At 52.9% G+C, this 27,695-nt stretch overlaps 1 protein-coding gene across 5 annotated transcripts in view; it reads left to right on the top strand.

The window, feature by feature from the left end:
* The window catches only part of TNIP1 (TNFAIP3 interacting protein 1), a 52,427-nt gene that overhangs the window by 8,479 nt on the left and 16,253 nt on the right, over nucleotides 1-27,695 (top strand). For 3 of the 5 annotated variants that reach the window (XM_053200027.1, XM_027077439.2, XM_027077433.2), the window contains exons 2-8: nucleotides 13,226-13,397; nucleotides 14,554-14,688; nucleotides 15,970-16,055; nucleotides 17,483-17,566; nucleotides 20,019-20,210; nucleotides 24,028-24,122; nucleotides 25,750-25,870. In XM_053200027.1, the coding sequence (XP_053056002.1) occupies nucleotides 13,262-13,397; nucleotides 14,554-14,688; nucleotides 15,970-16,055; nucleotides 17,483-17,566; nucleotides 20,019-20,210; nucleotides 24,028-24,122; nucleotides 25,750-25,870 (849 nt within the window). In that variant the 5' untranslated portion in view covers nucleotides 13,226-13,261. The remainder of the gene's footprint in view (nucleotides 1-13,225; nucleotides 13,398-14,553; nucleotides 14,689-15,969; nucleotides 16,056-17,482; nucleotides 17,567-20,018; nucleotides 20,211-24,027; nucleotides 24,123-25,749; nucleotides 25,871-27,695) is intronic. The other 2 variants (XM_053200035.1, XM_027077446.2) reach the window with 2 other exon arrangements.

The following is a 27,695-nucleotide window of genomic DNA, read 5'->3' on the forward strand; positions in this document are numbered from 1 at the left end:
CAGGAACTGGCAGTGGAATGCAGAGAAATGTGCTCTGAGCATGTTGCCCCCAAGTGCCTGGCATAAGTCTCACTGGAGTGCAGGACAGTTTGGGGGCACCAGGTGGTCAGGAGGCTTCCGGAGGGAGGTGACTTCAAGACCAGACTCTAGGAAGACGATGAGAGCAGAGTGGGGCCTGAGCCCCTCTGGAACTTGTAGACTGGGTAGAGGATTGGGGGTAAGGCTTTGCTGGGTTGGGGGAGCTGACCAGCTGGCCCAGGAAAAACCCTGAAGGTCTTGGCTACCAGGCAGAGAAGTGGTAGTTTCTCCCTTGTTGGCAGCCTTGGGAAGTGATTAGAGCAGCGGGGCTGGCAAACTGTAAGCACGCATGTGGAGCACCTGGGTGGCTTGTTAAACGCATACTGGTCCCTGTACCCCGAGGGGCCGAGGCAGCGGGTCGTGCTCATGCCTGGTGTGGCGCATGGTGGGAACCCCTGGTGGAGAGCGTGTGCTTCAGAGTTTGGCACACCTGAGAGGGTGCAGCCCCTGCCTCCTCATCTGTAAGGCTCTCTGAGGTCAGCGCTGTCTTCTCCCGTGCTGTGAATTCATGGGACAGCGCAGGGCCGATGTGGGGTAAGTGATCAGTCAGTGCTAGCCGTTGACCTTGTTAGTAACGATCGTCATGAGGATGTTGAAGGGATTTCAGTAGGACATGATGGAGAGGGTCCAATACTCCATGTTTGGGGATAACTGGCCTTAACCCCTCTGCCACCTGTGGACCATGCTGTGTCCTGTCTGGATGGGTCGTCCCCTGCTCTGTGTCAGATGCCTTTCCATCCCTGTTTGGAATAGTGGACACTTACACGCGCGCACAGCAGACATCTGGCCTGAAGTCCCTCAACAGCACCTCGCACCCCAGCAGGTGGTCCTTCAGCCTCAGCTTGACCCCATCCCCAGGGTCAGGGAGAGCACTGCTGCCTGTAGGCAGCCTCTTCCCATGTTATGGATGGTTTGATTTTGTGGGCACCCCCTGCCCCGGGTGCAGGTTCCCCCTGTCTCACCTTCTTTTCCCTCATTGCCCACCCGACCTCTTTGAGGGAGGGCAGGCATGGTTCCGCGTGGGAAGAGGGTGCCCAGCGAGCCCCAGAAAGCCTAGGTCTGCCTCCCCTCTGTGTCCCCACCATCCTGGGCAGCCTTGGGCAGGTCTTCTTCCTCTGCTGGCTTTGGTGTTACTGCAAAATGAAGGCAGTCCACTTGCTGGTGTCTTAGAATGTTCTCTTTCAGCCCTAAAAACTCCGTACCCCAGTGACCGGGCTGCCTGCCCTCTCTCTGGCTCTTCCTGCTGGGCCGGGCCTTTCTGGGTCCACCCTGCCCACGCCTCCTTGCTGCACCCCTGCCTACCCGAAGTGACTGCTTCTTTTTTCCGTGTCCGTCTTTGAAAGGAGGGTGTCTGGGACCCTCTGGAGAGTTCCCAAAAGGGAGGCTCAGGGAAGCAGGGAGCAGCTCCGTTGGTTCTGCGGAGCAGAGCTCCCCAACCTCCAGAGATAGACCTTGGCAGCCACGATGGCCAGTTAGTTGCAGGAAGTTTTTGATGTTTTTTCCCCATGACTGGCCCAGGACAGTCACTCTTCTGAAAGGAACAGATGACTGGCCTGAGGAACAGCTGGCTCTTTGTCCCCAGGCAGGGCTGAGCTCCTCTCTCCCCAGGGACCTCACCCTGAAGCTGTTCCCTGTGTTCTTGAACACCTACAGGGTGGACAAACCGGGTGGCCTGGCAGATATGTGTGTGTGGGGGGGGAGGGTGGGGGTGCTGTAGGAGTTGTGTCACCAAGGAGTCATACTTAGAGGCCAGAGCTGGTATTTTTAGGGCGGGCGTGGGGGGTGTCCCATGAGTCAGGGGCCTTTGGTTTGGTCTCCACCCACACTGGAGAGTACTCGCTCCACTTTCCACCGACTGACAGGCCACCATCCTGTGCCTTCCTCGTGGCCAGCTTCATCAGTGGTCTGAGGAACGCTGGTCCCTCCATCCCCACTTCTGCCTCTGCACGTGTTCCCCCATCCCCCAACCCCTGGAAAGAAGAACAGAGGTCTAAGCATGGCAACACTGACATTTAGAGAATATGAAGGGATCTTTCAGACATAGAAGGTAACGTGCACACACCAGGCACCCACCCATCCGGCTTAAGAGATCCAGATCCTGTACACCTGAAATTTCTCCTTGATCATCCCCTTTATGGAAGTAGCGAGTGTTCTGATTGAGGGTTTATTGTCTTATGTTTCTCTATAGTTTTATTATACATATATACATCCTTAAACAATATGTAGTAATTTCATATGTTTAAAAATGCTATTCAAATGTTATCATACTGTCCGTATGCATTGTTTTGCCTGATACTGTGTTTTGCCTAATATTGTGTTCGTGAGATCCATTCATGTTTGTGTCTCTGGCTGTAGTTCATTCATTTTCACGGCTGTATTGTATTCCCTGGTATGAACTTGCCCCAGTGTATTCATTTTCTTCTTCATTAGGTAGTTTCCAGCCTTTGCTTCTAGAACAAAATATCTTTGGCTCTTATCTGAGTGGTCTCACCCCTGTCCAGCTGTCCCCTTCCTAGTCACTGTGGCTTCTGCTGGGGTTGTGCTTTAAGGTCTGCAAGGAGCTCTGTGGTTCCTAGTTGGTCCTCCCAGCATTTCCACGGGGAGGAACAAGGGTAGTATGTTCAGGGTCACCTGGCAAGGAACTGAGCCAGGGTTTGAGCCCTCCTTCCACCATATGTAGAGAAGGGAAATTCTTTTTTTTTTTTTTTTTTATAGAGAGAGAGAGCACGCACGCAAGGGAGGGGCAGAGACAGAGAGAGACACAGAATCGGAAGCAGCCTCCAGGCTCTGAGCTGTCAGCACAGAGCCCAACACGGGGCTCGAACCTACAAGCCGTGAGATCATAACCTGAGTCAAAGTCGGACATTTAAACTGACTGAGCCACCCAGACGTCCCCGAGAAGGGAAATTCCTACAGGTTGTCCCCTTCCCCCTTGGAGGGGTAGTTACAAAGTTGAAGAAAGCCTTCATTGGCTAACCAGCTTTGGGCATATTGGGGACTGGGAGACAGAAGGCCAGCCAAGTCCCTTTTGTCTAAGGGTGGACCTGGTGCCCTTTGTCCCCATGGCTGATAGTTGAGGCACTCCTTCTGGGCCAAGTGATGTCCCAGCCACTGGGATGGAAGCTGGCTTCTAGGCACAGAGTGTGTGTACCTGTGGATCGCAGGAGCTGAGAGGAGGCACGCACGGGATGGAAGGAACATGGACTGGGGTTGCTGGGGCTGCTCTCTCAACCCCTCTTAGGAAGCTTTCGGTAGCAAGGAGTACAGGGTGGAACCAGTGATAGATGATCAGGTGTGGGTTCTGCTTTGTCCTTTGGCAATCGTGTGGCCTTGAGCCAAGCTCTGCACCTGTCTGGACTCTGCTTCCTCTCCAGCAAAGCAGGTGTTCCTGCTGTGAGGACCCACAGGCGGTGGGCGGGGAGCTTTGTACTGTTCCCAGTTGAGGGTGGTTATCCAAAGTCTGTTGCTTCTCTTCCCGCCTTTGTCATCTCAAGGCCAGCCCTGGCCTTCCCAAAGCCAGATCCTTTCCGGTAGTTTCCAGGTTGAAACTCGCCTCTACAGTTGCCAACTCTCCATTCACTGACTTCCCTGACTAGAAAACTTGCTCCTGGAATTTTCTTGTGATCAAATCCCTATAACCTTGTCTGTCCATATGAAGCAGGTACATAATGAGCTCTCACCCCTGCCCGCAGCCCTCCAGGCCTCCTTTGGTGCCAGAAGAATGGGCCTTCCCTATTGTCATGACCTTGTCAGAACTTAAAAAAATTTTTTGATGTTTATATATTTTTGAGAGAGAGAGAGAGAGAGGGAGGGAGACAGGCCGAGGTGGCGGTGGGGGGGGTGGTGGTGGTATAGAAGATCCGAAGTCGTCTCTGTGCTGACAGCGGAGAGCCCGATATGAAGCTCAAACTCACGAACCGTGAGACCATGACCTGTGCCGAAGTTGGACGCTCAACTGACTGAGCCACCCAGGTGCCCCAAGACACTTAAATTTTTAAAACTTATTTCAAGATATCCCTTTAAAAAAGTTACAATGACATTCTCATCAGAGGAAAATTCCCCAGAACTAAAGCAATACAAAAGGCATAAAGTAAAAAATGAAAGATGTCTTTTTTCAGGGCACCTGGGTGGCTCAGTCAGTTAAGCTTGACTTCAGCTCAGGTCACGATCTCACAGCTTGTGAGTTCGAGCCCCGCATCAGGCTCTGTGCTGACAGCTCGTAGTCTGGAGCCTGCTTCGGATTGTGTCTCCCTCTCTCTCTGCCCCTCCCCTGCTGACGCTTTGTCTCTCTCTCTCCTTCAAAAATGAATAAACATTTTTAAAAAATTTAAAAAAAGAAAGATGTCTTTCTTTCTCCTTCTTTTTCCCTTCCCCTATCCCCACTGTATTTTTATTTTTTTATGTATAGAGAGAGTGTGCACGTGCACATGGTGGGGGGGGGGGTGGAGAAAGAGAAAGAGAGACAGAAAATCCTAAGCAGGCTCCACACTCAGCACAGAGCCCGACGTGGGGTTCAATCCCATGATCCTAGGATCATGACCTGAGTCGAAATCAAGAGTCAGACACTCAACCTACTGAGCCACCCAGGTGCCCCCCAACTGTATTTTTAAAATAGAACAGGACTAGATTTCCCTTGAAAAGAGTTTCAGTTTTATAGGTAAAATAAAAGTTTCTTTTGTTTCTAGTCCCTATCCCAAGTCCCTCTCTAGAGCTGCTAGAGCAGCTTGGTGTGCATCTTTCCAAACCTTCTTCTATGTGATTTAAGCTTTTACACACATGTATGTATATAGACGTGTACATGTCTGTGTATCTACACGTACATGTACGTACATATAGACACACATGCAGTTGTATGTGGGGTTTTTTTAAAGTAGTATCCTGGAGTGCCTGGCTGGCTCAGCCAGAAGAACATACAGCTCTTGATCTCAGGTTCGTAAGTTGGAGCCCCACACTGGGTTGTAGGAATTACTAAAAAAAATAAATAAATTTTAAAAAGAAATACAAAAATAGTATTGTATTATTATTGTATTATACTTTGCTTTTTATCCCTAACGATATTTTATGGACATGTTTTGATGTCATTGCACATCAGTCTGCCCCGTTCTTTTTGATGACTGCATAGTATTCCAGTGAGTGAATGCACCAGGGTTTATAAAACCAGTGCCTCCCTGGGGGACGTTTAGGACATTTCGCAGTTACAAAGCATGTGGCAGTGCACATTTTTGTTCAGCTCCTGTGGGCAGTGACGCAAAAATTTCTGGATTCTTAGAGGATTACTGATATAGTCAGTTACCTCTGGTCCTGTAGATGATTGAAACTTCAAGCGTTACTTTTCTATGAGAACTTTGTTCTCAACTGATCAGGCGTACAAGCAGGTGTTGACGTCATTGAGAAACAACATTCCACGCTGTGGGTGACCCAGCTATAAGAAAAACAAATGTACACAAGGCTGTATCAAGAGAAACACAATACCTAAAAAGGTGGAGGTGAAAGTTCTTCTGTTTGGTCAGGTAAACCACACCTGGAGTGTTGTGTCCAATTTCAGGACCAGCTACGGATAGGGTAGTGGTAGAGGGTTGAGGGAGGGGTCTAGAAGCCAGTCCCTCAAGGAACAGCACAGGGAACGGGGTCTAATCAGCTTCAAGAGAATGCTGTAGGTTCCAAATCTCTGCAGGGCTGAACTGGAGAAGAGGGGCATCTTGTTCCTTATTCTAGAGGACCCCAGAGGGTAAAGTGAAGGCTGGTAGAAGTCAAACTGGGAGTAGTCTAACCACAGCCAGTGTTGGTTACCCAGGGGAGGGTCGTTAGGGAGGAAGTTGGGTCCCTAAGATGGTCATCTGGAGTCCCTTGGTTCCCCTGGGGACTGGATAAGTACAGGACTGAATTTCCCCTGAGCTTCCTTCCAGCCTGAGATTCTAAGCCCTGGTGACTGCAGGTGATCAAGGGCAGACTGGGGCCTGGTTGTATACAAAATTAGAGATGCATGGAGGCAGGTGCTGGGAACTGGGGAGCATGTTCCAGATAGCCAGATGGCAGGACTGGTTTCCTCCCACTGTGCCTCAGCCCCTTGTCTCTCAGGCGGTGCAGGCCAGTGGAAAGGGCACCCAGTGTTGGAGTCCGACAGATTGAGCCTGGATTATTTGTTCTGCCACTCACCAGCTGTGTGTTTTTAGGCAAGTGACTTAACCTCTCTGAGTCGGCTTCCTTACCTGAAAAATAGAGATAACACTATCTAGCTGAGAAGATTGGTTTCCTTGCTGGAAAACAGGGACAGTTTTCATCTCTATGGTGAGGAGAAAATGAAGCAATGTGCATAATGATACAGCCCCGTGCCTGGCATATGGTAGCATTTAACTGCCAGGTCCTCTCCCAGCTTGCGTCAGATGCTCCTTCTCCTCCTTTTGCAGTGGTGCCAGCCAGCTGATGGTTCTGGTCCACGGTCTTGTCCCCAGGCTCATGATGGGGAGCCTGCATCTTGGAGGCTGAGTGGAGCCAGTGGGGCTCCCTCTGTGGGTGAGGCAGCACGGGACGGGAGGAAGAAGGACACAGAGGAGATGTGTGCTGTGTTTGAGGGACACAGTCCTCAAGCTGGACTGGAGCCTGGGTGCATGCTAGGGAGGTGGAGAGGACCGGGCGAAGGGCTGTAGACATCATTTGGGGCTCTCTGACTGCTCTTGGGGGCGGCAGAGGCACTCTGATAGCACTTATGGGAAGACTCTTGGTTCAGGGGAATCCACTTGGGAATTAGGAGGGATTGGAGCTGAGGAGAGCAGCCTTCTCAAGGTCAGACGGTTACAGAAAGGGGCGACGATAAATTGTAAGTTCTGGAATGTCAGAACTAGAAGGGGCCTTAAAGATTCTCTAGTCAATCCCTTATGTTATTGCTAGTGTTGCAGATACAGGCCCCTCCTTTTAGGAAACTGAAGCCCAGTGAGGGGAAGATGTTTGCTCTGGTGGACGTTGCCTCGATCCCATGACTTCTGGGCCCAGTTCCTTGTTTTTACATTCAACCTCTTGATTACCGAATTGTTGCCAAGAGTGCATTAAGTCCTCACTGACAAGGATGCCAGGGCGTGCTCCCAAGTACACGCCCTCTAAAGTAGGTGCTGTGTCCTTGCTGATGGTCATCAAGAGGGCACAGCTTGCTCTTTGATGGATGGCCCTGGGTCCATAGTTTCCCTGATGATTGTGAAATGGGTGGGGAGGACTGGAGATCATCATAAAGTACGAACACGAAGAGATGTTTGCTTTACTTTGCAAGGTGCTTTCATGACTTCCTCTCATCCCGGGCGGTGGGGGTGTGGTGGGGGGGAGCGTTGGAGGATATTCCCATTTACAGTTGAGGAAAGGGAGGCTTAGATGCTTCCCAGTCTTTGGTGAGTGTGGTACCTTCGGCTTTTCAGAGCTGCGTCTCCATTAGCTGTGGTTGTACCAGTGTCCGTGCTCAACGATTTTTTTTGCAGTTACCAGAAATTCAGTGGGTGTCACGACCTAGCTTACCGAGCTGGCAGAGAAACGTAAAAACTCCATTAAAAGGGGGGAGTATATGGGAGTGGGGGAGACTTGGCCCTAAATCAGTGGGGTGGAGTTATGGGGCTGCCCCAACCTTTTACTAAGAACCCACTGCGTGCCAGGCACTTAACTAGGTGCTATACACACATCATAATTACTTTGGAAATTTTATTATAAAATGAATGTTTCTTGTTGAGTAAATCAAGTAACCAGGAAGTATGAAGTAGAAAGTGAGAACTCCCTTCCAACTGTACACATATGTTTGCGATTAATTTCTTTAATCTGACAGCAGGTGGGTTCTCTTGTTATTCCTGTTGTGCAACAGAGGCAGCTGAGGCTCAGAAGGGGCACACAGCCTGCAGGGGTAGACAGACCTGGGACTCGGGAGGGGTCAGCACAGGTGACGCCCCCTGGTGCCACACCTGAGGGGGGCTCCTGCTCCGGGTCCCGTGCTTGCACTCGAGCACCCCTTTCAGTGTTACACACTGTGTGCCTCACCTGCATCGCCCACACCCTGTATCGGGACCCTTTCTTCCTGACTCCACGGCTGTGCTACCTCCGGTGTGTTGGGCCCCCTCTCTTTCCTTGCCTTGCTGCTGGCTCCCGGGGCTTGGGTCTTGGTTGATCCTTAGGCCCGCCCTACGACATCACCATGTTTCTCTCTAGTCCAGGCTCCTCCCTGTGCACACGAGGACCCGGTGTGCAGAGAGTGGGCAGGCTTGCCTATGGCCATGAAAGTGGGCAGCAGAGTAGATGCTAGCACCTTCTGACTTTCTGTCCGGTGCCTTCCTTCCTAGAGACCCCTTCCCTTCGGCCCTCTGTTGCCCCTTCCCACTGGCATCCCTGGCAGCCCCTGCCTCCGCCTGGGGATGTGGCCGTTGGCTACCTGGGACCTCCTGACTCCAGGTACCAGAGAGCCACTCAGGCTTTTCCCTCGGGGGCAGGGAGAACTTCACTTCCCGCAGCGTGCAGCCAGTGCCCAGCAGCCTTAGCTTGAGCTTATTAAAGTTCCCCAGGGGCCTCAGTTTCCTCATCTGGCAAACAGACATCAGCCCTGTCATCTTCCCACGGCTGTTGTGACAATCAGATGGAAAAACAAAGCGTGGGGCACTGCTAGGTGTTCTGCACACGTTACAGGTTATGCAAGCTCGTGTCATTTGGAGGGCCTGGGAGCCCCCTCCTGGAACCAGCCCACGGCTCATCACAAGACAGTCTCAGATGGGCCAGAACACTTGGGTGCGGGAGCTGGAATGCAAGTTCAATTCCAAGTCCAACCTCTTTCAGTTCTTTTCTTCTCGGATGGAGGCTGTGATTTGAGCCCACACTTCTGCCCCCCCCCCTCCTCCCCACCACACCCACTTGGCTCTTCTTCTGTCACCTCGTCACGCCATGTCCTCCTCTTTGGGGCTGCTTCAGGTTCAACAGCATCTTTTCCATCCTCACACTCTGTGGTTGCTGCCTGGCCTCCCATCTGTCTGGGCCCCTTTCTGCCCCAGATGGGACCCCCAGGCCATTGGTGCCGGCTGTGGGAGCCCAGGGCATCCCTTAGCTGAGCTCTTGCTTAGGACAGAGGTCTGAGCGGTTGCCACTTCGTTCCCGGCTGTTTCTGTGTTCAGAAGGGGGTGGGGGTCGGTGTCGCACTGCTGGTGTGGCACTTGCTCTTCTGTAGCTGCTGGCACCAGGCCCGGATGGACGTGGATTCTACCAGATCCTATAAGAACATGGGGCGGGGTCTCTGCTTTGCAGTGGGATCTTAGCTCGGGAGCAGAAACGGAGGGCGAGGGCAGCGGGCAGACTCGAGATCGAGAGCAAGGACCTTCTGGTTCCAGCTCCATCTTGCTGAGTGACCTTGGTCTTCACGTTCTGGGCCCTGACTCGCTGTCCTCATACTGTGAGGGAGAGTCAGGTGAGCCGATGTCCAGGAAGCTTCGGCGCTGGCCTCGGTGCTGCCCCTCGCAGGGGCTGGGGCCCGCCCCCCCTTGCCCCTCCACACACACTGTGCCGTCTGTGACCAGGGAAGACTAGGCGGCTGCCTGTGGGAGACAGGAGAGGGGTGCAGCCCTTCCCTCAGAGGACCCCTGGGTCATGCCAGTCGCCTTGGAGATTCCCTTCCAGCTCCGTCATCCTGGGAATGATTCCCCTCTTCAGGAAAGGTTACAGAAACCACAGTGACAGGAAGAGAGTTCCCATCTGCCCGGCAGTCACCCTGGAACTGCCACTGACCATCTGGGCGTGAGGTCAGCAGGATGTGGAAATTCCCCATTTCTCTTACTGCGTTTCTTCCCTCCAGAAGTCCAGGCCCTCCCCTGGGTGGCTCCCCTCACCTCCAGAGAGGGTTTTCTCACATCGGGCTGTTGTGTGTGGGCTCCGTCGGCCTCCTGCCCCGCAGCCTGTTTGCTCGCCCTGCCCCCGGGCGCTGCCTGCGAGGCTGGAGTTGGGAGAATAGTCTGCTTGCCCCTTCCTTGGCTTCCCTGAACCCCCTTCTGTGTTGGCTCCCCAACACTGAGTGTCATGCAGTTTGGAGGACACGGAGATGAGGTTTCAGTTCCTGTATCCCATATCCTGCTCTGTCACTTGGCCTGACATCCGGGCATCCCTAAAGGAGCATGGTTGTGCCGGCCCTGGTCTCAGAAGTATGTGGCCATCTTGGGGTGCCTGGGTGGTTCAGTCAGTTAAGCATCCGACTTCGGCTCAGGTCATGATCTCACAGCTCGTGAGTTCAAGCCCTGTGTCGGGCTCTGTGCTGACAGCTCGGAGCCTGGAGCCTGCTTCGGATGCTGTGTCTCCCTCTCTCTCTGCCCCAACCCACTCGCATTTTGTCTCTGTCTCTCTCAAAAATAAATAAACATTAAAAAAAAAAAAAAAAGAAGAAGCATGTGGCCATCCGAGTGCCGCCGGTCGGTGGCGGGTCACAGCCAGGCTCTTGGGATGTTTTCAGTTGGCTTCTCAGGAGGCAGAGGCAGGTCACAGGCTCTCTCTGCTCTGATTAGACACTTACTGAGGCTCTATTGTGGACCACTCTGAAGATACGCTGGTAGACAAGGTGGACTTGACCCCTGCTCTCATAGAGCTCCTGGTCTACTGGGCAACCCGGATGCGGAGTAAAAAAACATACCCAAGTCATCATGGAATGTCAGCTGCGAGTTCCGTTTAGGGTGAGTGTAGAGTGGTGAGCAGGACCCAGGACACATGGGGCCACTTATCACCAGAAGTGGCTACAAGCCTCTTCCAAGCCTTCAGTCCTCCCATATGTGAACTCTATTCAGCTCTCAATCATGGCCCACCTTCCAGGTGCCAGACCTAGGCTGGTGACAGCCTCCGGAAAGTTCTCAGTCAAATGCACAAATGCTTACAACAGTCACATACGTTATATACAGGGTGGTAAGTATTTGGCCGGAGAGGCACATGAGGAGAGTGGGGAGTGCAGAGGAAGGACTCCCCCACCATGTCTACCAACATTTTTGAGCACCTTGCTAAACACCAGTCACTGTGCTAAGTGCCTTCCCCATGCCGTCTCGTAGTTCGGGGAACGCGTTGGTGCTTTAATGCTCTGCTGTATAACCTTGACCTTTCACGTTGAAAACAAGTCCCCCCTAAACTCAGTGATGACTTTTGTGTCGGGTGTGTGGGCAGCCGTCCTTTGCGTCTGTGGGGCCCAGCAGGGCGTGGGTGCCTCTCGAAGTACATGTTCATCTTCTGTTTGTCAGTCTTTGGGGGAGGGGTCCCACTCACCAGAACTCTCTTTTTCTTTCTGGCCCATGCCATTCGGTGGTGATATGGACCCTCTGGTCAAAATGCTTATTACTTCTTGTGCTGCAAGGCAGGGGAAACAGCCCAGAAGGTACCTGATAGCTCGGGCAGGTGTTACCCCACAGGCTGGAACTCGTTGTCTGGCCCTTGGGGCTGAATCTTAAATGGGAGTTTGTATGCCAGTGTAGCAGGGGGTTAATTTAACTCGCTTTCCTAGGCAAGGCTGGGTTTGCATCTTGGCTCTCATGTGCTGGCCACGTAATCCTGGCTGCGGTACTTAACCTCACAGAGCCTCCCTTATGCAATGAGGATAATTTAGCTGGTATCTTAGGGTTGGTGCACAGCTTACCTGAGATAATGTACCCGAAGCGGTGAATGCAGTGCCTGGCGAGTAGATGATTAATGAATGGGGCTGTCATTATTAGCACTTGCTCACCCTTTTCTTTCAGTGAGCCCTGTGTGGGTGCTCAAAGGGCCTTTGAGGATTCCTGCCCTGGGGGTGATGATCTTGGGAAGGAGGTTTTGGGGCCCCAAGTCCTTCTGAGGTCTCCAGTGGAGCCTGCCCTTTGGAACTCTTTCTGGGTGGCAAGCCCTTTGCAGGGCTGGAAGCTGGGTCCCCTTCTCAGCCTCGGGGCCTTTGCCCTTAACTATTCTCTCTGCCTAGAATATTCTTCCCTCAGGTAACCTGCATGGCTAGTTCCCTCACCTTCTTCGGGTCTTTGCTCAAATGCCTCCTTCTCTGTGAGGCCTTTCCTGACAACTCCACTTAAAAGTAAGTTCCCTGCCTCATACTTCCCTGCTTAATTGTTGTCCATAGATGTTTTAATCACCCCTAATACCATGTTTATCTACCTATCATCGAGCTGTCTGTCTGTCTTGACCACTAGAATGTGAGCTCCCTGAGGGATTTGTTTGTCTGTTTTATTTGCTGATAATTGCCCAGTGCCCAGACTGGTACCCAGCACAGAGTAGATGCTCAATTAATAATTGCTGAATGAATGAATGAATGAATGACTGGAAGGAAGAAAGAAGTTTCTCTGCTAAGTTCCAGAACTAGGCGTCTCCAATCACTTTGCAGGGCAGTTTCCAATGAAATAAAGCAGATGAACTTACTTGAACAGATTGATGCAAAACCCTTGCTGCACAAGTAGATAGTCGTTTGATGGAAAATTTATCTGTTCACTAGAACTGCAAGGGACAGACCATACATGATATGAGACTGAAGGAAGAGGGTGACAGTGTCAATTGAGTGTATTAAATATTAGTCAGGGTTTCTCCTTCTTCTTTCTTTTAGAAAAGATAACGTACATATGAGTGAAACTTTGGATTGGATTGACTTGCTTATCCCTGAGGGCCCATTTGTTTTACCATAAAGATCACTGATTTAGTGGAAGACTCTCATTTCCCCTCAGAGAGGGGAGGGGACTACCCACAATCCCACAGTGAGTTAATGGCTAGACCATTTGTTCAGTCATTAAGTGTTCACTGGACATTCACTTTATAGCTCTGCCGAGCTGGGCGCTGGGGCTGCCATAATGCAAGGTCCCTGTCCTTCTGGACCCTACCAACAGGACGTGAGCTCAGGCTTTTTGACTCCCAAGTCCCTTGCTCTTTCTTGTACTCCATGGTGGATTACTGTTCCAAATGAACCAGCTGCACAGTGAGGCTGCCCAAAGAAACTGATGCCACTCTTGGGTGTCTCTTAATAGAGACACAGCGTCCAGATCAAAGGAGGTGACTGTCTTGCTCTGCTGTGCTGTGACCAGACCAGCCTCAAGTGCTGTGTTCTTTTCTGGGTTATGGGACTGCCTTCTGGGGGCATTGATTGACTAGGATGCCTCAGTGGCCTGGCCTGCCCCCTGATATACTGCTGTTGTCCTTACAGCCAAGTGGGCACCACGGCAGGGGTGGAGCCACCCTCATGGAAGGGAGAGGACCATACCGGATCTACGACCCTGGGGGCGGCGTGCCTCCAGGAGAGGCTTCCGCAGCTTTTGAGCGCCTAGTGGAGGAGAATTCCCGACTGAAGGAAAAAATGCAAGGGATAAAGATGTTAGGTAAAACAGACCCTGCGCTCTCCCTGCAAGCCTCCTCCCTGCAGCCTGCAATGCCAGCTGGCATATGCCCCCACCCAAGTCATCCCACTGTCCCTCCTGGCCCGGCATTGGCTCCTGTCCCACAGCTGTGTCTTTGTGCACTTCTGTAGCATGATGGCAGCATTCCCAGCCCTGATTCCCCAGCACCCCAGCACCCCAGCTCCTTCTGATGACAGGACTCGGAATACCTGAAGGACCTAGAAGGAGGCATGGAGGTGGGGGAGGAGCTAGAAGGCCCAGTTTGGGGACATGGAAACAGAATGGCCTCGTCTTCCAGAAGCACCAGAAATAGGAGAGCTGGCGTCACTGGGGCAACGAGGGCATGGTCCCCAAGTGTTGGAGCAGGGAGCTGAGCTTGGCTTGAAGCAAAGTGGGAATAGGTCCCTTGATTTCTCCTTTCCTGGCTTTTGCCCGAGCTGTCCCCATTGCCTGGAGCAAGTCCGCTTACCTCCACGTGACTGAACCAGTCATGCGAAGGATTCATTGATACCCTGTCCAGAGGAGTCTCTTTCCTCTATGCCCCTAAAACTCTTCCTCTGCTTTGCTGCCATCTTCTCTGGCCTGAGGCTTTGGGGGTGAGCTCATGTGCCCGATTTTCTAAATGCTGAATCCTTGCTTGGCAGATCTCTGCTTGGAATGGCAGCTTAGGGAAGGGGGAGTGGAGTTTCCCATTCTCCACTTGTAGGAGAAGGAAAACCGAGGCCGAGAGGGGTGGTGGTATTATCAAGGACCTCCTCCCTTCAGGCAGCCCCTGACCAGGGTGGTGTAGGTTGCGGGTAGCCGCAGGTACCATGATGGGCAGTCTGAGAGCCCCTGGCCAGGAATGGCCGCAGTGGGGCAGGAGGACGGATGGTGCCAGGAGGTCAAGAGTTTGTTCTAGATTCCCCTCTACTCCATTCTCCCTGATTGTGAGGCCCCTTCTTTACCTGGCCCATTTATGCCTAGGGGCTGGAATGAGGTGTGTCACATTCGGCCCACAAGGCAACAGTGGGAATGCAGCCCAGGACCCGCAGCATCAGAAGCCACGCAAAAGCAGGCTTAGGGGCATGGGGCCAGGAGAACCAGTGCACTGAGCTGAGTAACTCCTTTGCTCCTCCTGTGCCCATCATCTCCCCAGGGGAGCTTTTGGAAGAGTCCCAGATGGAAGCATCCAGGCTGCGGCAGAAGGCCGAGGAGCTGGTCAAGGACAGCGAGCTGCTGCCACCGCCATCTCCCTCTTTGGCCTCCTTTGACCACTTGGCTGAGCTCACAGGTACTGGGGGGCCGGGGTTGTTTTCGGGCGTTCAGCAGACTCCGAAGTCTTTAGACCCTTAACAGTGGTGTCCCTCCTCATTCAGAAACCCACATCTCCTCCATTTATCCTTGGGCCCCAGACCATCCTCCTAGTCATGTTTTGTCTACAGCATCCCTGAGAAGGTCAGACTTGGAAGGGACTTGAAAATAATTCTGTGTAAAAATGGCTGGTGACTCAGCACTCCTGAGGCCCTGGCAGACATTAGCGATGGATCACAACAACGCACTGCACCCGAGATGTGGCCTCAGGATCTCTATCAGCGTATTTAGTCAGCAGATATTTAACGAGCAGCTCCCACGTGCCAGGCCTAGCATTCCAGACAGCTACTTCGGGTCACTCAGACTTGGCACATGAACCAAAAGCTCTCTGGTCTGGCCCCACTTTTTCCATTTACCGCTGGGGCCCACGGAAGAATCTGGATTTCCTGTTAGCTTGCTGCTAACATTTGTGTACCTCAAATGTAAGGCATACACACTGCCTGTTAAAGGAACACGTCACCTGTGAGGGAGGGTTGTGGTCCTGTGTGTGGTCACCACGCATCCCTCAGCATGTCTCTGAGTACGGGGCAAGGTCCGGGGCAAGGGAAGAAAAGGCCCCCACACATGGGGCTCAAGTGCCTTGTGCTGCCGCCTACCTACAGTCTTGGCCTAGGCCAGTATGCGAGCCTTCCATCGGCTGTGGTTACATTTGCTGAATGGACAAATGGAGGAGAGTGATGATCCCAGAGTCCACTGTGCTGCCGTCAGAGGGCATTTCCAGCCTCTTGTCTGTTCAGCAGTGATTTCTGAGTCCCAGCGTGGTGCCAGGCCCACGCCCTGAGTGAGAGGTGCAGCTGCTGATTGCGTGACTGTGGGCCATCTGGTGACCTTTCCAGGCCTCAGTTTCCTTCCTTCAAAATGCAGATACAGAGCTGTCATGAGAATTGGCTGAGATGACAAATATAAAAGTACTTTGTTAATTGTAAAGTGTCTCCCTTGGTACCATTGAGGCAGGTCCCGGGTAGCGAGGAGCAGTGGCCACCTTGGGATTTTCCCAGCAAGTCCAAAGAAGATAGTCTCTCTGCCCAGGTTCTGTCCCCATCATTCCAGTCATTTTCCCAGGCTACCTGGCCCTGGCAGGACCACCTCTCATTTTCCCAGACTTGGGTAGAACTCTTCTGGCTGGGGCTGTCCGCGAGGGCATGGTATCTGGGCTTTCCCCCATTTCCTGCTGCTTATCCATGTGTTCTCAATTCTCCAGGAAAGGAGGCAGATGTCCCAGCAGCCCCTGCTGACCCTGCACACCCCAGCAACAAGGCAGAGACGGTCCAAAAACCTCCATCCAGTGTAAGTTACATTTGGAGTCATGGCTGAAAGTTGCCTGGACCTCAGGTGCTCATTGGCAGATACAAGAACTTGACGAGAGAGGATTAAAGTCAAGGAACTTGGGTTCTGACTTGCTAGGTGATATTGGGCAAGTTGATCTCTGTCTCTCTGGGGGCTTGATTTCCCCATTTTCAAACGAAGGCCATGGTGAAAACTTATCAGGAAGACTCTGGTATGCACAGGGCATTCCTCTCATTTACTGAGTTGTATAATGCCAAGCATGTGTCAGCCAGGTACAGTGCTGGGAAAACAGACAGATGTGACATGGAACTCAGATTGTCACAGGGGGCTCAGAAGGTGTCTTCTCCATATTTGCCTTGAGAAGTTTTTCTTGGTATCCCAGGCCTGGAAGGGAGCCACGTGGTCATATTGTTCAGTGTCTTCATCCCACGGATGGGGTCCAGAGAGAGAAGAGTGTTTCTGAGGAAATGGAGGTGAAAGGGAGACTTTCTAGAGCAGAGCTGAGATCCAGAGCGGGGTTCTTAGAGACCACGAGGCTCAGCTGAAGCTGAGTACAGATCCTTCCACGTATCTGCCTGTTCCTGAGATGAGGCAAGTCTGGAACAGGCTTTGGAGACCAGGTTTGGTAGCAATCCCAGAGTCAGTTCCTGGTTGAGACGAACTATCAGCCTATCCACTGGCTGCACAACCGGTACATTCTACTCAGCATGGCCGAGAGGTGTGAGAAGTCCCGAAGTCCTTGGCCACCCAGGGATTCGGGCAAATCCTGTAAAAGTCTCTCCAAATTTGTTGATGCATCCTTGGGACTTACTGCAGATCAGACCACTCCTCTGGGATCTCTGGGACTGGGTTGGCAAGGCTGGCACAGGACCGCCTTGGTGGTGGCCATACTAAATGCTATCTGTGTTCTCTGGGTGACCAACTAGAGACACCTGGGCCTGGGAGACCGCTCTGATGCCATAGGAAGAGTGTTGGACTTGCAGTCCTTGGGTTCAGTCCCTGCTTTTGCATTAACTAACCGTATGCTCTCCCGTTTCCTCATCTGTCAGATATAACCCTCTGAGCCCTCTGTGGGTTGCTTTGAGAAATAATGGAGTCTGTGAGAACATTTTAAAAGTGCACGGCCTTTGAAAGAGACTGCAATTGTAAAGTGCTAGCCGTTCAAGGTCACTAGTCCAACATCCCTGTTTTACAGATGAGGAAACTCGCCTCAGGGGAAAGTGACCTCAGATCACACAGTGGGGTGTGGGCAGACCTGTTGAGAATCCTTCTCTGTGGTCTCACATGAAGTCACGTGGCTCCGCCCTGTGAGCTCAGCCTCTGCATGGAGGGGCTGCCCAGCTGAATTGCTGCTCTCAGTCTCGAGGCCCCAGCGGAGGGGTGAGGTGTCTTTCTCTCGGGCAGTCCCTAACTCCCTTTCTGCACAGGGTACCTCGTCTGAATTTGAAGTGGTCCCCGCCGAGGAGCAGAATTCTCCACCGGCGAGTGGTGGCCAAGCCAGAAACACAATGGTGAGTGGATGGCAGGTCCCCAGCACGTCCCATGTCTCTCTGTTTCAGTCACCCAGCCCTGGCGGAGAGGCATAGGATCCACTGAGATCCCTTGGGCACCCTGGAGTTACCTGGGGATACACGAGGGGCCAGGGCAAGGGGTGCTTCTCGCTCACATATGCAAATTCCTGGCTGGTGACTTCCCCGACTTGGGCCATACAGACACCCGACCATTGAGAAAGCCTGGGCACGTTGCCAGCCCTGCTGGTCTCTGCCTTGTCGGGGGGTGCCTCTACACACTATGACTCAGCTTTGGGGCCTGTGGGCTCCTAGCCTGGCTGGAGTAGAAGGGGTCGGAGAAGCCCAGAGCAGCTTAAGGCAGGTGATTTATCCTTTTGTGCAGGCCGTCTGTTCCTCCCAGGCTTCCCCTCAGGGCATACATGTATACACACACACACATACACACACACACACACACACACACACACACACACACACACACACACACACCTCTAACTCTGGGGTGTCTACCCAGCATACTCTTTCTATACCTTACCCTGTATGCTGCTTTTATTCCACCTATGTCCTCCTCTGCTCTCTCTTAAAATGGCAGACTTCTTGGAGAACCATGGCAAAAGGTCTGGAATATTCTTCAAAAGTCTTAAAGCCCTGTCCTTTCCTCCTTCGCCCTCCCTCTCCACTTTGAGATTTGCTTTTGGTGGTGGTAATAAGACAGTAAGTGGCCTAACTCTTCACCTTGATGTCCTGTTTCCTCAACTCACCAAGGCCTAGGGGACAGATGTTGCTCTTTAGTTCATGTTGTGTCTGTCAGTCCCCAGTGCAAGGTCCCCATCAAGTGGTCATCCAGCTTACGCTGGCATGCCTTCAGTGACAAGTGGCTCCTCACCGTATCTGGCAGGTCTGAGTAGTAGAAAGTCTCTGTATATTGTCTCCTGGGAACTTTTGCCCCCTGTCTTGCCCTATGCCTGAAGGCTCTGAGATTCTGGCTCAGGAGGTAAGACCCCGCTGCTCAGAGAGTAGTTCAGTCTGTGACCTTGGACCAGTACTTTCATCTTGTTAATAAGTTCTTCCTTAGTCCCACCATGTGCCTTTTCTGTGCCGTGCCAAGCCAAGCCAGCCTGAGAGCTTACAGACTGGTTGGAGAAACCGGAGGGATGAAGCCATTCATGAGCCTTAAATAGAGCAGCATTCACCGCCTCAAATCCTTTGTGGGAAGAGGCAGTGGGGGAAATGAATGCAGAATTGAAGAAGCAACATTATCTCCTGTTAGAATAAGGTGCTAACAATATTATGTAGGCATTCACTGAGCACCACGCTGTGGCTGTAGGGCATTTCTAGTGCTGCACAATGCAGAGACAAAGGAGTTCAGTGTGGCAGAGCACTGGATCGAGAGCCAGGAAGCCAAAGTTCAGTCCTGGCTCTGCCACTGACTTGCTGGGCAACTTTGGGCGAGTTCCTTCTCCCCATCCCATGATTTCCCAGCCTGAGCCCTGAGGTTCCCCTGTAGCTCTGATGTCCGTGACTTCCATGAACGTTTAGGGGAGGCTGCTAGAGGAGCGGAAATGTGGGCAGGGCCAGGAAGGATGAGCAGGGAGGACACTGTGGGACCGAAGCCTGGTATACGGAGGCTCAGGCAGGGGAAGGTGGGGACTTAGATACCCGGTAGGGGAGCTGGGCTCGATGCAGTGAGCTGTAAGGTGCCGATAAGGATCCTTGGGCACGGTATTGGTGTAACTGCGGCACTATCTGTGGTAAGAAAGTTCTAGACAGAGGAGAGGTGGCTTAAGAGAGAGAAAGAGACTGATTGGTTATTGAGATTCGACTGTCGTGCCCACAGTGTGTTTCATTTCTTACACACTCTACTAGATTGGGGTTCTTTGCACTATCTAGAGCAATGGTTCTTAACCTGTTTTGACTCTTGGGTCCTCTGAGAAGTTGATGAATGCTTGGACCATTCCCCAGAAGACACACATAGACATAGAAGTGGGACAGTTTTGGTCCCTGCATGGCTTCCTGGTCAGGAGTCCCCAAGCCGAAGAAGCAGTGACATGGAGCGACACCACTTTCCTGGGCTTGTAGCTTTCATAAGTCAGTTCACCTTCATAAGAACCCAATGAGATAGAAGGGAAGGAAGGAGTGTGTGTGCACTTAGGAGGTGAGGATTCTGAGACCTGGTGGACAAGTGGTTTACCCACAGGTGCTCAGCGAGGCCCGGAGTGTGGGAGGAAGGTGACTGTGCTGCTGGTAAGCCCGCCTGTGGCCTGGGAGCCCCAGGTCCTGCCCCGTGAGTCAGCCCCAGACAGGGAACCTGTGTAACTAGAGAATTTCCCTGGGCTAGCTGGGATCAGAGGGGAAACTGAGTCATGAGGCACGGGGAAGCAGAGGGAGAATGGTCGGCGGTGCCTACTCAGCCCCCGGTGAAGAGTAGTCAGTGTCCCTTCCCTCCCGCCAGGAGTTGGGCCCCCTGCCCCACGAGGACACCAACCTGATGCTGCACCTGCAGCGCCTGGAGACCACCCTGAGCGTGTGTGCCGAGGAGCCAGACCATAGCCAGCTCTTCACCCACCTGGGTCGCATGGCCCTCGAGTTCAACCGGCTGGCGTCCAAGGTGCACAAGAATGAGCAGCGCACCTCCATCCTCCAGGTGAGGCCAGCAGGTGGGAGGGCTGCCGGGGATGGCAGGTGTGCCTCCCCCCTCCCCCCCCTCCTCCAGCTCTTCTCAGGGATCCAGGGGTACCATGGGCATGTCTAAGGGCAATGTTGGGGGCTGACTCTGGGCTTACTGTTCAGGGTAGTGAGCAAAGTGAGGAAGTTGTGGGAAGGCAGGAGGAAGAGGAAGGAAATTGGAAAATGTGGGTGGGCAATGCAAATTTCATGGTTGGGGATACCCTCGGGGCGTGGATGTGGGCAGGTCAGCAGCAGCCCTGCCTCTGGTCTTCACATGTGGGGTGGGGGGAAGGAACAGAAGCCAGCCTGTATATGTTATTGTCCCTGCCCCCTATGGTGGTAACATCATTACCCCCACTTCACGGGTGGGGGTGCAGCCCTGGAGAGGTGATTATTTTGCCTAAGGTCACCCAGTTAGTGAGCGATATGGTTGATTCAAACCTCAATCTGTTCTTTTCTAAATCCCATGCTCTTAACCATCATCCGAACCTGCCTCCCCACCGGGGAGTCTTTCTTTCCCAACCTTCCCTGTGCCGTGGGAGTGAAGTCAGCTTTCCTTCCTAGGCCAGGCTAGGCCTTGGAATAGAATGGTCCTTGGTTCCAGTAGTGACTTCTTTTTTGCTGTATGACCGTGGACAGGTCACTTGCCCTCTCTGTGCCACACTGTCCTTATCAGTACCATGGAGTGGGGAATGCCTTCCTCGTGGGATGGCTGTATTATTAATGAAGCACCCAGAGCAGCCTCAAACATAGCAAGTGGTCACTGTTGGAATTTCATGGTGATTGATCATCCGTACTGGGCAGGGGATCTTAGCCTCAGGGACCTTGGATAGGGAAGGATTCACAGATGGCAAAACTGGGACTTGATGAGGATCAGAGCACCTGCCACCTTAGTGACAAGGCATAACTTGAAGTCTCCTTCCTCCTTCCTAGACCATGCCAGCCACTGGTCAGTCACTGGTCTGTGGTCTCATTCATGTCAGCAGACATTCAAGATATTCCAGTTGATGGAAGTTGCGGCGGGGGGGGGGGGGGGGGGGGAGACGTCTACTGTGTGTGACCTTGGGAAGGGCTGGGTTGACAAGAGCAGGAGGGGCGTCCAGGCTGGAGACAGGTGTGAGGAGAGATGTGAGGGGCAGAGGACTCCGGGGAGAGGGCAGGACTCCCATCCCACCTTGAGGGAGGGACATGTTGAAGGGAGTGACCAGAACATGCTGTGAGGGTCTGGGGTGCCAGGCTGAGGGAGACACCCTTCTGATGGCAGGGGTTTCGGGGTGTCAAAACTGAGCTCCGGGGAGGTAAACCTGGGGCTGTTCATGGAGTAAGATCACTCTGAGTACCACCATTTTGGCTTTGAAATGGGGAGTGATACCAGGCCTCGTCAAAGGGGGTCCTGCCAGCCTTTGGCGTTTTTTATATAGCGAGCTCCTGTATGTGTTTCCTTCTTAGCTCTTATCATAGTTTGTAATAATTTTATCTTATTACATGGCTTACTTACTTTGTGTTTGATTTTTTTCCCTGTTAGCATGTAAGTCTCACAAGGGGTGGGGGGCAGGTACCTTGTCTGCTATATTCGTCAGGTATCCCGGCGTTCAGCACTTAACAGGTGCTACATGTGCATTTTTGAGTGAGTGAGTGAATCACAGGACCTCACAGGAAAGCTCTGTTGGCTCCCTTTGATGGCAGCAGACGACCTTTGTGACCGCCTCTCTCTATCAGCTGTTTTGTGCTCAGGGACTGGGAGGAAACTGCCCTCTGGACTGGAAGGGTAGACAGCACGTGAATCCTTGTCCTGGCCTTCCCTTAGTGACCAGGAGCAGGATGTTTTGTTTCTGGCCAGGGCATCCTGGGTATTTGCCTAGCCTGTGGGTGGAGCCACATTAATCCAATTCCTCCTCAGTTATTCATTGATTTGTTTCTTGGTTCACTCGACAAACATTGTCAAAGCCAGGTATGGTGCAAGGCGTCTGCTAGACATTGGAACCAGTCACCGTGGTTTTCCGTTCTCTCGGCCTCGGATCCCTCATGTCCTACCAGCTTCCGTTTCCAGGCTGTCTCCTCCATGCAGCCTTCTCAGGTCTCCCCTGTGTTAGTCAGAAAGGGCTAGGTTTTGCTGTGGAAACAAAACAGCTCTGAAATCTCCTCAACTGACACACAGTTTCCCTCCAATTCCATGTGGCAGGGGCTAGTTTCTGCTCCCCGGTTTACTCAGAGGCCCAGGCTGACAGAGCCCCCACCATCTCGTGCGCTCTGGTGTATAAGGCAGCCACAGCCACAGGAAAGACCAAAGAATTGGGCCTGAGCCAGCCCAGAAGTGGACACGGGGCGCTGCCACTCACTTACATTGGCCACAAGTAATCACATGGTCACAGACAGCCCGGGACAAGGACATGGAAGGGAGCAGGTGGAATGCAGTGAATACCACTGGTCCCCGCCCCCCCAGCACCCTCCGCACAGCCGGGAGACACCAGTTGAGGGTCTGCCACGTGGAGCACAGTCCCCGCAGCGATTCTCAGCAGCTGTGCAACCTCATGCAAATTATTTCACCTGCGATGACTCACTTTTAAAACAGAGCCAGGTGACTTACGCAGCTTTGGGGAAGCAGCGAGGCCCCGAGGAGGCAGCGAGTGCAGGAGCACCTAGCCATGGACGTGGCATGTACTAGGTGCTCACTGAGTATTTGCTGAAAGTGGGTAACTTTGTACCGACGTGGGTTATCACGTCACCGGTCGGCACTTCCCTGCCCTCCCCGTCTGCGGGGCCCTGAGTCCGGCTGCCCATCTTCCATGCCGCCCACCCCCCCCCCACCCCCCCCCCCCCCCCCGCACTGCTTCGAACAGGAGGCCTCATATATCAGCACATGACTGGCAGGTCACAGGCACTTGCACCCTGGCGGTCTTGTTTGTCCTCAGAGCAGCCCTGTAAAGGAGGCAGAGAAGGAATAGTTGTCCCCATCCGGAGAGGAGGGAACTGTGTCTCAGCAGTGAAGCCAGCCCGAGCCACACCTGAGAAATTGCTGAGGTCTTGGCTGAATGCCTTGTTTTCCAACTTACCATTGGACAGCACTGGAAGCCTCTTACATTCTCCAGATTGACTGAGCTCATGGGCCTCCTAGGACTCAGCCCTTCCCCTGTTCATTCGTTCACTTGGCCATTCAGTCATTCAGTCGTGCATTCCTTTAGCAGAGTTTAGTGTTGACCGTGCTAAGTGCTGAGCTGGGCTGGGGTCCTGGGAGGGGGTCCCAGCCCTCCGGGAGCCCGCAGACTCGCGGGCAGAGTCGGGGGTGGACGTTAAGGAAACAATGACACGAGTGGTTCTTTGGCCGTAATTGTCACAAGCACCAAGGGTGACCAAGGATAATAATGGAGGTGACCTAACTCACCCGAGATTGGGAGTCGGGGAGGACTTCTCTGAGGAAGTGATGTTCAGACTAAGACCTGAAGCAGGAGTAGAAGGGATCCGGGGAGAAGGCTGTGGGGCAGGAGTGTTCTCCGCTGTAGGAACAGCAGTGCAGGAGGAGGAGGGATGGAGCTCTCTGCCCAGGAAGACCAGAAGGCCCTGTGGCCGCTTCTTGGTCAGGCATCCCCGTGGCTGGCTCCGGAGGGAGAGGATGCATAGAGGAGCCTGCATGGGCCTAGCACCTGGGTTCTCAGCTGTCCTGAGACAGATTGGGTGAGGCCATGCAAAGGGGGTAACGTGTTGGGACCTGACATGGCTCTGTCCTCCATCATCAAGCTGCATTTAGGGTCCAACCCTTCCCTCACCTTGCCCCCATCTACCTCTCTGCCTTGCAGACCCTGTGTGAGCAGCTTCGGAAGGAGAATGAGGCCCTGAAGGCCAAGCTGGACAAGGGCCTGGAGCAGCGGGATCAGGCTGCCGAGAGGCTGCGGTAAGTCCAGACTCCTCCGGAGTGAGGACTCAGGTGGGCAGGAAGAGAGGGATAGTACATGGCACCGATTTCTGGGCTGAAGGCTGAGGGCTCTGAGGCTTTGGATGTCAGGTCTCTTGGTCCTTTTCCTTGGGTACCTTGGTGTTTCCTCTCTGGCCCTTTTAGTACCGTTATAAAATGCCTTGAGAGCTTCAGAAGAGGGTCTGTACAAATCGCACTCCTTCCTTGGGAACTTGCCCCCTTAGCTTGTTGTTAGCAACCGCCAGTCTGCTGTGGGGAGAGGACTCAGGACTTTGCTGCCCTCTTCTGGCCACCGTCATGTCCTGCTGTTTTCCTGCCAACAGTCAGGGGTCCCTCATTTGCCTCCTGGTCTCAGACTTCACTGTGCCTCAGGATCACTGAGGGTCAGGGAAGGCATTACAGCTTCACTCTCTCACCCCTCCCTCCTCAGCTGAGATTCTGATTCAGTGGAAGTGAAGCCGACCTAGGCATTTTCCCAAGGGCTTCTGTGATTACGGTGTAGGTAGACCCAGGACTACAGTTGAGAAACACTGCTCTTGATTGTCCGAGTGTGAAGGGCCCTTTGAGGTTATGCAGGTCAGACCCCTCATGGTGCAGAGGGGGACTGAGGCCCAGAGAGAGTCATATGTAACCACTGAGCCGTTGTGCCATTTTGAGGCAGCATATATTTATTTACTTCTGGATGGCCAAACAGTTGGGAGTTTTAGAGCCGTAATGACTCCATCCATGGATCCGAAACCCCAGGTCGGAGGAATGACTCGTGACTAGAAAGCAAGAGTGCAAGTCCCTGCTGTGTGACCTTGGGAAAGCCACTTTACTTCTCTCTCTCTCTTTTTTTTTTTCTTCTGTTATTACGTGGAAACTTAGCTGGCAAATAGAACGTAAAGAAATATTTTTCGTACTTCAGTCATACCTGAATCCATATCACCACGTTTATTATGCCCTATATCACCTACCTTATTGATTTAAGAATTTGCTTCAATTTGAATAATGTTTTTGCTTAAAATGATGATAAAGAAAAGTTGCACTGGAGTTCATGGAAAACACCATTACCTTTAATAAATAGAAGACAACCCTAACAATAAATACAACGAACACGGAAGGGTGTTGGGTGTTAGTAAGTCCTGGCAGAGTGCCGCCACCCACTGAAAGCTCTGAGCCTGAAGCCTGCCCTTGTCCTGTGAATGAGGGAGACTGGCAAGTCCTGGAGGAGTGCTCAAGACCTATCGGCACCAGCTGAGACTGTTCCCATGCTCTACACAAGAAGTTTGAAGATGATTGGAAAGGGTGTAACTTCCTCACTAGAGTGCGGTCAGAGTTATTTGATGCAGGTTTGGACACATCCTGGAGTTCTCCTGTTTGCCGACCTCCCACAGTTGGGAAACCCTGCTGTTGATTGACGATCAGAGACTTCCAGAGAAGCCCACATTGCCAGCAAAGTGGCTTAAGGATGCCTTCTTTTGTTCTATCCAAGGGAAGGTTTCAGGGTCCTCCCTTCTTCCCCAGAACTCAGCTGTAGTAGTAGGTGATGAGTAGTAGGTCTGAGAACCCCAGGCTTCTTAACACAGGGCCGGCAATGTGACCTCTCTGTTTGCCTCTGACCCAGGGAGGAAAACATGGAGCTCAAGAGGTTGTTGATGATCTGCGGCAAAGAGGATACCTGTGGGCAGCCGGGCTTCCCAAAGATGGAAGGCGCAGGCAAGAAGGGGGTGGCCGGACAGCAGCAGGTACGTGGTCACAGACTCCTTCCACAACATCTGGGATTGCCACTGTCTAGCCTCCGTTGCCCCCTGCAGTGAGCTCACCACTTCCTGCCGTAGCCCGTTCTACTGTTACAGGGTTCCCGTTAGATGGCTTTTCCTTAGCTGGGCCTGACAGTCCACCTGTCCCAGAGTTTCCACTTCTTAGCCCTCCTTCTGCCTTTAGCCACACGGAACATCCCATTCCCTGGGACACACGGGCTGCTGGCCATGACCGTGGCCTCGTGGCCCCCACCAGCCTTCTCTCCAGGCTGCGTAGTTTCATTTCCTTCCGCCACGGCTCATAGAAGGTGGTACTGAGTCCTTCGCTCAGTTTGGGCACATTCCCTAAACACGTTCCAGTTTGTGAAGGTCTCTTGTGGGTGGGTCTCAAAAGTCAGTGTAACATCTCAGATACTCCTGGCAGAATTAGGGTGTTGGGTCGAGAAGGTCCATCAGGGGACCCTGTTAAGCTCCTGGGATTCCTTCCTAGAGCCTCTGACCTGGACAGAAGTGGGGTTAGCTGACATTGCCATGGCCCGGCGCCCCTTCCCACCGCGGCTCTCAGCTGTGCCTCACGCCCAGTTCCCGAGCAGAAGCTGAATCTCTTCCCTTGCCCAGTGTGTGCCTTTCCCCTTGGTGTGGCGCTGAGTCCCAACTTTTTACTGACACATTTCCCCTTTTTACTAGGGTTTAATGGCTGCGTGGCAGGATTTGACATTTTTAACAAACCCACACCTATGTAAAGGCAGTAATTATCCTAATAACTTAATTCCTCACTACTATGTGGCAATGTAGCATTTACCTGGGGCTTGCAAATCCATCATCCTGTTTGGATCTCCACTCTACACGTATGCTAGGCAGGGCCGGGACTATTACTGCATGACACAGCGGTGGTAGGAGGTGTGGAGAGGTCATGTGACTTCCTGTCATCAAGATCCCTGCATCACCTGCTATCAGGCATACAGAGGGGTGCCTCGGGGTGCCTCAGGGAAATGCGCTGATAAATGGCCTTCTGAATTCCAGCCCAGGGAGCCCCTCCCTTCCTCCATTTAGCCCTCAGGGCAGAGCCTGCTTGGCCGTCCCCTTGTGGAAGTGACTTGTGAAGCCCCCTGATCCCCCGTGGGTTCCCTGAGCCACCAGGGGTGTGGGATTCCCTGGGGAGGCCTCTTCGCTTTCCCAAGCCCTTTAATGTTGGCTCATCTAACTTGACCCCCCAGAGGCCCAGCCCTTCTTACCACCCTGCCGGGGACGAAGGCCCCATGGGAGGCATGCGTTATGGGCCGCAGTGGAGCCTGTGCCCTGGAGCTGGCTCCACCTCGTGCCAGCACGGCCACCGTGACTGAGTGACATAAACCAACGATCTGGCCTCAGTTTCTTCTTCTGTAAAATGGAGGCTGTGACACCCACCTCGGAGGATGGCGGGAGGGTTCAGGGTGATACCTGTATAGTAGGTGTGGCGCTGGGCACATGGTAAACAGTGAAACTAGCTGTTGCTTTTAATGGTAGCTTTGGTGCCAGCAGCCAGGTGGGCTGATTCTTCTCTTCTTCTTTTTTTTAAAGTTTATTTATTTATTTTGAGAGAGGGGCAGAGAGAGAAGGAGAGAGAGAATCCCAAACAGGCTCCACACCAGCAGCTCCAAGCCTGAGAACTCACCAACCATGAGATCATGACCTGAGCCGAAACTGAGTCGGGACTCCTAACGGACTGAGCCACCCAGGCGCCCCCGACTCTTCTCTTCTTTGTGGAGGTTGATTGTGTGCCCCCCAGGAGACCCTGTCCCCTCTTCCTCCTTGTCCTGTGAGGACACAG

Source organism: Acinonyx jubatus, chromosome A1 (genome assembly GCF_027475565.1).
Source record: "Acinonyx jubatus isolate Ajub_Pintada_27869175 chromosome A1, VMU_Ajub_asm_v1.0, whole genome shotgun sequence".
Lineage (NCBI taxonomy): Eukaryota > Metazoa > Chordata > Mammalia > Carnivora > Felidae > Acinonyx > Acinonyx jubatus.